At 40.7% G+C, this 12509-nt stretch overlaps 1 protein-coding gene across 1 annotated transcript in view; it reads right to left on the bottom strand.

The window, feature by feature from the left end:
- Positions 1 to 11635, bottom strand: part of Slc35f4 (solute carrier family 35 member F4) — a 239118-nt gene extending 227483 nt beyond the window's left edge. The window contains exon 1 of the mRNA XM_027929829.3: positions 11533 to 11635. Within this exon, the coding sequence (XP_027785630.1) occupies positions 11533 to 11635 (103 nt within the window). The remainder of the gene's footprint in view (positions 1 to 11532) is intronic.
- Positions 11636 to 12509: the final 874 nt, after the last annotated feature.

The following is a 12509-nucleotide window of genomic DNA, read 5'->3' as shown; positions in this document are numbered from 1 at the left end:
CTGTGAAGTAAATCTCCAGTGTAATAAAAGAAACTGCACAAAAATTTTGATATATATGTGCATTTGGAGGGAAAGGAGTAGTTCATAGCTTTACCTATATTTTTGAATATTTCCATGTCCCCAAATTGTTTAACAATAGAAATGTTAATCACCAAATTCTGCTGCCCTACACTATAGAATTGCCTCTAAGATAGTTTGCAATTACCATGTCACATCATAGGTCACTCCTACAATGAATTTAATCCTATGTCACCTTGAAAACTAGTAGTTACATTTTCAAGTATGATCTAATCTGAGATCTAAAATATCTGCTAGGAAATTTCTATAAAATTGAAATTATTTTTTTTTTCAAGTTCAATGCCTTGAATGCCTGCTTAAGAGGCATGACAAATAAATGCAAGGGAGACCCTAGATTGGCCCTGGAACAGAAAGAGAACATTAATAGGAAAACTGGTAAAATCCAAATGCAGTCTGCAATTTAATAAATAGCAATGTACCAACGTTGGTTTCTTAGTTGTGGTACATGGTAATATAAAGTGTTAACAATGGGGAAAAGTAAGGGAGGAGTATACAGGAACTCTGTATTGTCTTTGCAACTTTTCTGTATATCTAAAAATATTCCAAAGTAGAAGTTCATTTTTGAAATAACAAAAATGTCTGCTTGAAAACTTCAACAAGTCTTCATCATTCATTCAACAAAAATATATGGAGTATGCAGTCCCTGTTCTTTGCACTGGACACAGTGCTGAACAAAATACATCCATCACCCCTTAGGGATCTAACAGTCTAGTAGGCAGGAAAGACATTAAACGGTCACAAAAATGAACATAAATTGTAACTGCAGTCTGTAGTAAGTACCACAAAGGAAAAGCAGATGAGATGTTAGAGGTGCAAAGCTGCAGAGGACTCTCTGAGACGATGACACTTAATATGAAACCGACAGAGAAGGAGCAGCCAGCCAGGTAACTGCACCAGAAAGACAGAAGAATTTGTTCATGGGCCTGGAGGAGTGAGAGGATCTCAAATGTGTGCAGCATGACCCAAGCACAATAAGGGCTGGGGAGAGCGGGGCCAGCTGAAGAACGGGACCACACAAGAGCCTGTAAGCTGCATTCAGAGATTTATAGTTTTCCAGAGAGAAAGAAAAGCCACAGAAGACTTTAACCAGAGGAATGTCATGATTCAATTAATGATCTTAAAAGATCACCTTGACTGCTGAGGGGCTGTAAACTAGAAAGAGCAAGATGAGCAGTACCAGCTTCAGGTCCTCACAGTTCTTTTAAAATTAAGAGGAAATAAAAGGTTCTCAGCTTCTAAGTATATTTGCTCTAAAAGGCCTCAGAAAATAATAATGTCATTTTAGATGTGCATATCCCTCCCTTAGAACTTGCCACCATAACTCCAGCAGGAAAGATGGTGCTCCAAAGGGCTCCCATCTTCCTTGGTCTGGATTTCTCCTCTAGAATGTCTACCATCAAACCTGGGTGTGAACAAAATCACGAGATAAATACCAAAGTCACATGACTTGAGTTGAGTAAGGTACCAACAGCAAGATTTAACATCCTTAGAATCTCGGCTTTCACAAAGCAGAAAGAAATCATAGTATGTCTGATTTTCAAGACCATAAAAGCATTATTGACACCTCACTAATGCCATCTTGGCACTAGCCCAGGTCTAAATATAGCAAATCCCAGACTGCAGAATAGTGTGATTTTCAATCCCTGTTTAAAATGTACAATGTTAAATGTCATTCTCGATTACTGTGCATTGAATCTGAAGGAACTGGTTTGCTGCCCTCTCTGACCTAGAAAAAGAAATATGTCTTCCAAAGTTGATATAACCAGTGGCACTTCAATAAAGCTTATTGAGCAGTATGCAGTGCTACCTGGGAACTCTTAAACAAAACTCACTAGAGACTCATACTCTAAACAGACAGCTGGATTTTCTTGGCTTGTAGGATTATACTGTACCTATAACTTCACTAAATATTGTCTAGATCTACTCTAAGGGTTACCTGAACCATAGAAAGAATGGGTTGGATCTTGATTGAAGCCTATGATTTGATATAAAGCTCTGTGAACCAAATAGTTATTAAGTTGACTTTTCAGCCAACTGCTCCTTTTCTCTGGAAACCATAACTTCCCCAACAGTTGCTAAGGTTACAGGAGACAGCCACTGGCAGCCCAGATTGGGTAACTTGACCTGGCCCCAGACCACAAGTATCAATAAGATCAAGAGTATGCATGTGACACAAACTCGGCCAAAGAGTCACTTTCCCCAGGAATCTGGATTTAGAAGTGAGAGATTCTTGCTCAATCTGTCTGCTCTCTTGAATAGAGGACATGTAAACACTGAAACTGCTGGCAGTGACTATTTTTGACCATTTGGACAAGGAAATAGAGAAAGCCAGCCTGCCGCAAGACAAGAATGGAGAATGCACACAAGAAAAAAAAGAGAGAGAGAGAGAGGGTGGCTTCCTGTTTGCCCTACAATACTCCAGGACCTGATTCCAGCTTCACCAGTTTATCCCTGCCCTTACAACCCAGGAGAGACTCCCCAGTATCCTTTCAAGACCTTCCATTTTGCTTAAACTGGTTCAAGTAGAATCCTGTGACTAGAAAACAAACAAGCCATCATTCACACCTCAGGTCTCTCCATTTCACTTAGTCTCAAATAACTAAGAGCGAGCTTTCCCAAATTCCTTAAGCCAAGATCTGTGAAAGAATTCAATTCCAGCTTCACAAAGCAAACAAATGCAAATAATTGAGAAACGCTTACCCTGAAATGTTAAGTTGGGGGTGGGGGTAGTAGGGCATAAAATTGTTTGTGTATCACTATTATGGCTACACTATCATTTATATTTGTCAACAAATCAAGAAATGAAGTACTATATGCATTAGAAAAATTGGAAAGAAATTGATCAAAATAATAACAATTGTGCTGGGTGACAAAATTATTTTTCTTTTCTTTTATATTCCTCTGTATCCACAAGTAATTAAATACTTTATTAAAAAGAAACTTTATCAAACTATAGCTCCAAAGAATCCTGTGACTAGAAAACAAACAAGCCATCACTCACATTTTAGGTCTATAGAAATATGTAAATGTGTTTATAACACAATGATTTATTTTTTAAAGTAGAACATAAAACAGCCTGTCTGTCATGTTTGCTGCCATATAAATAGTCAAAACAAGAACTGTCCCATTAATATTTCACATATGAAAAGAACAATACTGCTTCCAATAGACCATTCCCAAACTGAATCTTAGCCAGAACTCCTCCACCTGTTTGCCCTCCTTATACTATCTTTACCCCCAGCCCATTCCATGCTACACATCTTCCAGTGAATTCCACTACCCCCCCCCCATTTTGGTACCTGAATACCTGAAGATCCATCCTATCACTCACTGGATCTAGATTTTTCTCCTTTCTTTTAGATTAACCTATTTGGAATAGCCTCATGACCAATTACCTCCAGTCCATTTAAAATAATCTGTCCCTAATGGTAATCCAGGAGGATCACCCCTATTGGTCACACTAGACAAGCCAGAAATGGATAAATAGTGGGGGAAAAAAAACCCACTGTGAACTTTGTAAACTGTCTTTACAATTTCTATAACAGCAATTTTTAATAACAATTCAAAATACAATGTTATATAAAAAGGAAAATATAGGTAACAAACCATTTTACTTACAAGGAAAAGTGAACAAAGGTCTTTGAAGCCATGCAACCAATTCAATTGGTTTCCTCATAATCACAACAACTTTAATACATTGAACTGGGCATGATGCCAGATACTCAATATACATCATCTTACATAATCCTCCCAACTATTGGTGAAACAATTGTTATCATTCCTATGTTTTCAGGAACAAAATCGTTGATTTGAGAGGTTAGGTTACTTATGCAAGTTTAACTTAAGTTTACTTCGCAAGTAGCAGAGCAGAAGTATAGACCCCAGCTTTCCTGTTGTCAGAACTTATGGCCTTTGCACTAGACCTCATGGTCTCAAGCCAGGTCTCTTAGACAAGCTATTGGGAAAAAATATGTATCCAAGGATATATTATTTTTGCAGTGCTAGGGATTAAACCCAGGGCTTCATGCATACTAGGCAAGTGCTCTACCACTGAGCCACACCCCCAGTCCTCCAGAGAAAGTATGTCTGAAACTTAATGTAAACCCAAGTGTTAGCTAATAGTAGTAGCTTATAATATAAATATCCAGTTTATTGTAAATTTCTATTTTAAATGCAAAATACACATCAGAATAAACATTGCAAAAACATGCATAATATATACAATGATATTTAGTATCAACATAGGGCACATATGTCCTAATTTAAAACTAAATTATTAGTTTGATACATTAAACAATGTATCAATGATTCTTATTTATAACTCTTTACAAAATACTATCTACTATGTATAAAAAAGCATGAAGTTTATTCTCAGGAAATATACAGACTATGAACAAGAATAAATATTCATTGTATTAATTTGCTATAATGCACTATAATTATAATTTACCCCAGTTAGAGAGCTTAAGATTTATATTAATATTTATATTAATATTGTGTCATGAAGACCAATACAAAAGAGAAAGGGGACAAAACCACATTATATTCTTATGGTTCTAGTAAACTTATACTACTTTGTATTCTTAAAAATTGCCCTTTTTTGTCCTCAAACACAGAAAATCTTAAAAAGTAAATAAGGATGCATAAAAGCAAAAGTTACAACCAGTCACATAAAATGATCATAAAATACTATTTGGTGTATTCTCATTCTCTGAATAGGATCCTCTGTTTGATTCATTCATTGCTGGTAATTTTTTCTCTCCTTCCAGTCATTACTATCATATACTCTTTATTTTACACTAATGAAAGTAATTAAGTCTCCAATTTCTGTAAAAGAAACTGAAATCATTCAATGATTAGTAAAACAAACTTGACTGGGGCACCTAAATGTACCAGATATTTTTCCTAAAGTGAAAATAAACAATGATTAGTCCCTGACCTCCCCAGGCTCTGTAGGTCAGACAGTCTTGTGCAAGGCAAACAGCCTAAAATTGTGTGCTAAATGTTGAATCCAAGGTGAGTTCACAGCATTACAGGAGCACAGGGGAGGGGAGGGTTAACCCAGCCCACGGTAATCAGAAGCTTTGCAGAGGACAGCACATTTAAACTGAGCCTTTAAAGATAAACAGGAACTTTCCACAGAAAGAAGGAAACCCAGAGAGAGGGAGCATTTGGGCACAAAACATGAAGACTATAATGTCATTAAAATAATGAGCTGCTTGCTGATAAGACTATGACCAGGGTATGTGGAGACCATATGGGATATGAGATTAGAAGAGTTATCTTTTTTTAAAAATCCAACAGCTAGTGATTGTTTACATAGAGTAAGGTGGTTGTATATATGAAAGATTATGCACCCATTAAAATTGTTATTAAAATATATAGATTAATTAGAGACATGTTTCATTAAAAAATTAATGTGCATAAGTCTATGGATATACAAAAAGACTGAAATAATATATACAAAACTGTTAACACTAATCACCTCTGAGAGGTGATATTATGAATTTTGTTTTAATCTCTCTTTGTGTCCCTGCCTTCCAGATTTTCTTCATTAAGCATGCATTATTGGCAATTAGGGGTGGAAAGGGATGTGTGTGCTAAAATAGAATAATGTAAGTTGGGCTCAGATTGTGCCATGCCTGGAAATGTGGATTTCATTTCACAGAAAATGAAAAGTTATTCCAGGCTTTTGAACAGGAATGGGAAATGAACAGATTTGCACTTTAAGGGAGTAAATGTTATTAATGCATGACTATGGGATTGGAAAGACTTGAGGCTGGACATAAGATATGATACATAAAATTAATGAAGTGACAAGAGGGATGGAAAGCACATACTTGGGAGAGAGAGAGAGAGACAGGACTTGTTAACTGAAAACAAAACAAGAGAAAAGAGCAGAGGTTGAGGATAAAAATAACTCCAGGCTTTCTGGCTTGGGCAACTGGTTGGATACAGATTTCGAAAGACAGAAAATAGAAGAAAAAGGAAAGGGCATGTCTTAGGGACAGAATGATGAATTTGGTTTAATGTGTGATATGTTTACAGGATATTCAGGTAGAAATGTTAGCAGGAGGCTTGAAACATGAGTCTGAGCTCAGAAAAACTGAACCAAGAAATATAGGCACATAGAGGATGGTGAAGCTGTGGGATTAAATGAGCTCATTTGGGGCAAGCAGAGGGCAGAACTTGAGAAATGCTAAATCATAACAGCCATCAGTGCACTTAGAAAGCAAAAGAAACAGAAGTGGGTAGAGTTCAATTTTTGATTGACACATACTATTTGTACATATTTATGAAGTACAATGGGATGTTTTGATTCATGTATATATTGTGTAGTGTTCACCATAAACTTTTATCATTTCTTTATGATGAGTATAAATTCCTTTCTTTTAAAAGTAAGTGGAGTTCTTTTTTGGAAAGGAGGTGGTCAGAGCAACTATCAGAGCAAGAGTTGTTTAGAAAACAACCACAGAACCCAGTCACTGAAGTTGATCGGTAGGATTTAATTCATTACACTGCCTCCTCATACAAACACGCACACAAAAGGCTAACTCAAAAAAAATCAGTATAAAATGTAGTAAAACAAGTGAATTTATCCTTTCTCTTGACTTATGGAAATTAATTTCATATCATAACAACCCTCTAACTGATCACCACCTCTTATATTTCCGATTGACTTCCACTAGTCTTTGATCCTACTGAAACTTCCAACCCATTGATCATATCACCTTTCCACTTTTCCTAATTACCTTGATTTCCTGTCTCCTCTGCTTATACCAAGTTTAAATCCCAAGGTCAATCATTATAACAATGCCTTCTTTATATACAACTTCTTTGCCACTATTATTTTATTACACTCATAAAATAATCTGCAGCTCTGGTTGAGACAAATCCTTGTCTCCACTTGCTCCAGGTCTTTGTTGTGTCAATGAATAAAGCAACCTATTGACCAGTCTTACTTTGAATTTGTGACCGGAAACTCTAGTGAGCCTTAAGGTTGCCAGAGAGAGAACCTTTGTATATTTCCCCAGCCCATTTGTCCTCCCCTTTTGTTTTAAATATATACACCTTCTTTCTCCAATCTCTGCCATCTCCTCCCCCATCCTCTCACTCTCGGTTGATAGCTTTGCTTCCTATTTGGAGGAAGCTAAAACAACCAGAAGAGACCCTCAACAGACTTCCCCATCTCAGTTACTCACCTTACAGGGCCTGCTCCACACACTTTGGCCTATCTAAAGTGATGCCCCTTCTCTTATGCACTAGATTCTATATCCTATCTCTCCAACATCATTAATTTTAATTCTCTATTGAATCATTCTCCTTTACATGCAAACATTGTTATTTCTCCCAACTTTTAGAGAAAAAAATTTTCTTAGCCCTACTACCTTCATTTCTTCTCTCCCCCTGTGCACATTTTGCTTAAAAATCCTTGAAGAGTCATCTATACTCAGTTTTCAATTTCTCCCCCAATTATCTCTTATATACATTCTAATCCATGTCTTCCCATCTTACCTGCTCTTGCCAATGTTCCTGTCAAGATCATCAACGACCCTCGACTTCCAAACTCAAGATCAGTTATCAGACTTTATTGTACTTGACTTTTAAACACCACTGGACTCAGCTAATCCCTTTTCTTCACTCATGGTTTTCCCCCTACCTACCTGGGAGATCCTTCTTAGTCTCTGTCAATGGTTTCTCCTCTTCTTCCCAACCTTTTAATGTCAAGTGTCCCAGGGTTCAGTCCTTGTTCTCTTCTCTTTGCTATACATATTTGTTCCTTGGTGATTTCATCCAGCCTTAAGTACCATCCAAATGTTGGCAGATTCCTAATCTATATCTCCAGTTGGACATCTCCAAGCGCCAAGCTTACATCTCCAATACATTTAACATTTCTACAATATCCTTTTCCTCTGCCCCCTGCTCCCAAACTTCTCTACCTTGAAGCCTTCCATACTTTTGCCAACAGCAATTCAAACTTGGTCAAACCAGAAAACTGGAGTCAATTTTTATTCCTCTTTCTTGCCAATACCATATCCAGTTCATCAAGGAACCCTATTGACTCTAAGTTCAAATACATACAGAATCTGACCACCTATCACCACCTCTACTGCTATCACTCAAGCTCATGCCACAACTTCTCTCACCCAGGTTATTGCAGTAGCATTCTAACAAGGCATTTCCACCCCTGGTACAATAGAGCAGTCAGGCTGATCCCTTAGAAAATTAATTGAAGTCATAATACTCTTCTTTCAAAACCCTGCAAAGCTCCAATTGCTTTCAGAGTATAAGCCAAATGACTTAAGATAAACTATAAGGCCTGACTTTATCCAAGTCCCTGTATCCTCAATAACCTCACCTCCAGTCACTTTCCCTGTTGTTCATTCTGCTTCGCCATGCAGACTTCCTTGTTCTTTCTTTGGTGTGCCAGGTACACTATAACTCAGAGCTTGGCACTGGCTGATCCCACTACCTAGAATACCTTCCTTCTGACATCCACATGACTAACACCCTCACATCCTTCAGGTCTTTCTTGGCTCAAATATTACTTCCTCCATGAGGTCTTACCTGACACCCTATTTAAAATTGTGACAATATCTAACACCCAGAATTTTTATCCTGTCTATTTTGTTGCAATTTTTAAAAATATCATGTATCACCTTGAAAATAAAACTTTGTTTATCATCTTGTTTCTTTTCACTAGAGTTTGAACTCCAAAAAGGAAAATACTTTCATATGATTTGTTCATTGATATATTCCTGGCATATAGGAGGTGCTCAATTAATACATGATGAGCAAATTAATCTATTTTCTTCTAGACCACAAGTAACTCAAGGCCAGTCACTATGCCTTGATCATCTTTGCATCCTTTTTCTTATATCTATACTCATGCTCAATTGAATGCTTGCTAAGTTGAACAGAATATTTAAAAAGTGGCTGTGTAGCCCATAAAATTTTCTCCATGTCTCTGAATCCTATTTCATTTCTTTATTCTTCAGCCTGATGACTATAGTTTGTTCTGGACAATGTACAAGCTTGGAAGCAAGATACATTAACATGGGGCTAGTCTCCAATGCATCTCAGACATGATTCCCCACCTACCTCCAAAACAGAAAGTGATCATCCCTCCTGAAGATCTCATATGTGATCAGTCAGGAAGTGGAAATGTCACCTTGCCTTCACATAGTATATATCTGCCACTCTAGCTTTTTCCTGAATATATTGCTCCAGACCTTCTCCAAGCTGTTGCTCATTCCTGGTAACAGCTAAATCAATTGACCATATTGCACTGGTTTGCTTCAATGTGTTTGTTTACTAGTTGAAGCCTGCATTAAGGGCAGGATTATTTCATGGTGCTTGGTTGCCTGGCCCTCTTCCAACTCTCTCCTCTCCCAGTCTCTCGCTGTGTAAAATGGCAATCTTTCTCTCTCTGCCTCTGAAAGCATGAATGTCCTGAGAATTATTTGACTATCCCTTAATTCCCTGTTCTTGTGAGATTCTTCTCTGCCTTCACTGTTCGAACTCTGTGGCCTGAATTTACAAGTGTACATCACAAATAACCGTGCCAAGTGCATCTTTATTCCTTTTAGCTTCCAGTTACAGCCTTGGTCAATGTTCTTTCCTTTTATGTCCTGTTATTGTATTGCAAATGAAACATGTGCAGCTATTTGAGCAAGTACAAAAATATAATATGAACATGTCCTTATCTAAAATGTCACTTTTCCAGCATTCTTTCTGGTTTGTTCTTCGTTGACTAAAGTCCCATTGTCATAAAAATTTTAATAATAAACCACCCTAAGTCTTGTAATTTTATGGACAGATTCTACATTCACTGGTGACCAAATTTTGATAGTTCCTAATTAAAATATTCAAAGGTGAAATTCAGGTAATTTCCACAAGATATATCAATATTTTCAATTAAATTTCTAGGGTTAAAGAAGATACCCTTTGCCAATGGGGGGGGGAGGAGAAGAAAATTTTGAGGCTATAGTACAAAGACTTCAAAGAGCTTTCCACAGCATGTTATTTTCTTTCCAGAAAATTCTAGCACTATATAATTACTTTTGTATGGAAAATGAATAATGTAAGCCTCTACTGCTAAAAACAGCTAGACAGAAACCATCCAAAGCAGATAGGCCTTTCCTGAAACCAAATGAAATATTAAACTAGAAAATAGCTGTGTGAGAATGGCCCGTGGAATAAAGCTCTTGAGTTATTATTCAAGAGCAAGCATAGAAAGTTACATGAAAAATAAAGTGTTTTCTCCTCTATCTGTCAGGATTTGCGTGAGTCCACAGTTTCACGGAACATGTAATGTTGATGCCACACCAAAATGTCACAGAAAAATACCAATCAGAAATGCGTCTGGGAGCTTCCCAGGCTTCTGGTTAAAAATAACAGTAAAAACATCAATTAAGATCCACCTATTGCGACAGAAACGCATTGATAAAGAAAAAGCGAAATCCCACCTGCATGAAAATTAAACCGTAGCTACTCCCCCAGTTGAGAGGAGAAAGAGCTTCATTTCGGTGCCTGGTAGAACTAATCCCAGCAAATACAGCCAGTGGGTTTTTATGCTGGGGGAAGGGGACTGCGAAAAGTGAACCCCTCATAGCATCCCCTACACACAAAAAACTCCTGAAATGTGAAAGCATCAGCGCCGCATGGCCTCACTTAACCGGAAGAAAGCTGGTACAGAACAGAACAGCACAGCCTCCTAGGGCTCAGAGGTGGCCGCGACGTGCGGCGGGGGCGGGTGGCCGTGTCGTGCCTTCCTCTCTCACCCACCCTCTGCCGTTTGCATGGATGGGTCCCTCTCTCAAAGCTTCAGGACTCGGGGACCTGAGCAAGCTCTTAGATTTATCCAGAGTTCAGAACCTCCCCCCAAACGTTTTATAGGTATTAATTCCCGCGCTGGCAACATCTCAACAGCCCAGAGTGGGCAAGCTGACCCAGCTGGCGGGGGGACCCACGTCTGGGTCGATCGCCCCCGCCAGCTCCACCCCCAAGTCTCTCCACAGTCTGCGTCCCCAGCGCCCCGTGCGCACCCTGGCACCCAGTAGGGCCTTTCAGAGAGTGTAGCCCTAGGGTTGACCGGACGCTAATTGAACAGCCATGTTAGCCTCCTCCAGGCGTAAATCAGCCCGGGGCGAGCGGGCCAACGGCGGTCGAGAGAGCTTGCCAGATCCTCTCTGCACCTCCGCCCCCAAGACTGCGACTGTTCCCAAACTCCTGGGCGCAACCCGCCAGAGCCCCGTCGCTCCACAAGGTTCAGCACCGAGGACAGCAGATATACTTTTTGTGTCAGTGGTCCCCGAGGCCAGGAGGGTGGCGGTGACAGCACAGGCAAGGGCTGCAGGTGTCCGGACCCCCCGCCCTCTCGCACCCTGGTGGCACCCATGAGCGCCCACCTCCCATCCGCGCCTCGCGCAGGGCGGCCCCACGGCGTCTTACTTTTCTGACTGGAGTAACCCGGGTAATAGCCATAGTAGCCGGTGATCCGCAGGATGCGGTCCTCGATGGTGGCCACCCCGTTGGGGGCCGCTTTGACGTCCATAGAGGGCGCGGGGCGGCGGCTCCGGGCGCGGCGGGGCGGAGAGCGCAGAGTTGGGCCCGAGAGCTGGTGCAGGTGCCGCCGCCGCCGCCGCTGGTGCTGATGTTGCAGCTCGAGCTCCCGCGCCCCGGCTCTGACTCCACCGCCCGGCGCAGCACCGGCTTCGCATCACAGCCGCGGCGGCGGCGGCTGCAGCGGAGCGGCCCCCACTCGGGCCGGCCTCTCGTCACCCTGGCAGCTCTCCCGCCCGTCACCCGGCTCGCTGCTGCCCGAACAGCGCCCCCTCACCTCCGACGCCCACCGGGGTCAGGGACCGGTGTGGACGCCCCACCTGGCCGCTGACTCTCATCATTAACCCTTGGGCGTCCCTTCTCCAAAGAGTAGACACCCCCAACTCCACTGAGGGAAAAGATGTTTGATCTGGGGGCGTGAGAGGAGAAGGTTAAAGGGTGGCCAGAGGCGCGGGGCGAGGGTTGGGGGTAGGAGAAATCCAAGGGGATCTAAGGGCTTTTAGATGGAGAGATGTGCACTATCGCTTGGGGTGGCCCCCGCCTTGATCCATTCTTGGAGTCTACACCACCTTGGGTCTGCTGATATGCAAGTGTTCTTAGGCATTAGTCAATTCTGGCGATTTGCCTGGACCACCAAGAGTCTTTTTATTTTTATTTTTTTAAGAAATAAAAAAAAAGAATGACTCCCCGGCAGGTGGTATGTGGCGTGGTTACCCAGGTTTTGTGGACATAAAGATTTTTAAGAGTTCAAACCTCCAAGCCTGACAATCCATGCGGACACTCCATCATCCTAGTGAAAATATCAAAGGCTTGGGAGCCGTAGCTGTGCACATCATGTTTGTTTTGCCAAATCCAAATGCTCTGTG

Source organism: Marmota flaviventris, chromosome 2 (assembly GCF_047511675.1).
Source record: "Marmota flaviventris isolate mMarFla1 chromosome 2, mMarFla1.hap1, whole genome shotgun sequence".
Classification (NCBI taxonomy): Eukaryota; Metazoa; Chordata; class Mammalia; order Rodentia; family Sciuridae; genus Marmota; species Marmota flaviventris.
Note: the sequence above shows the minus strand (reverse complement) of the source record. Positions and strands in the feature narration are given on the sequence as shown.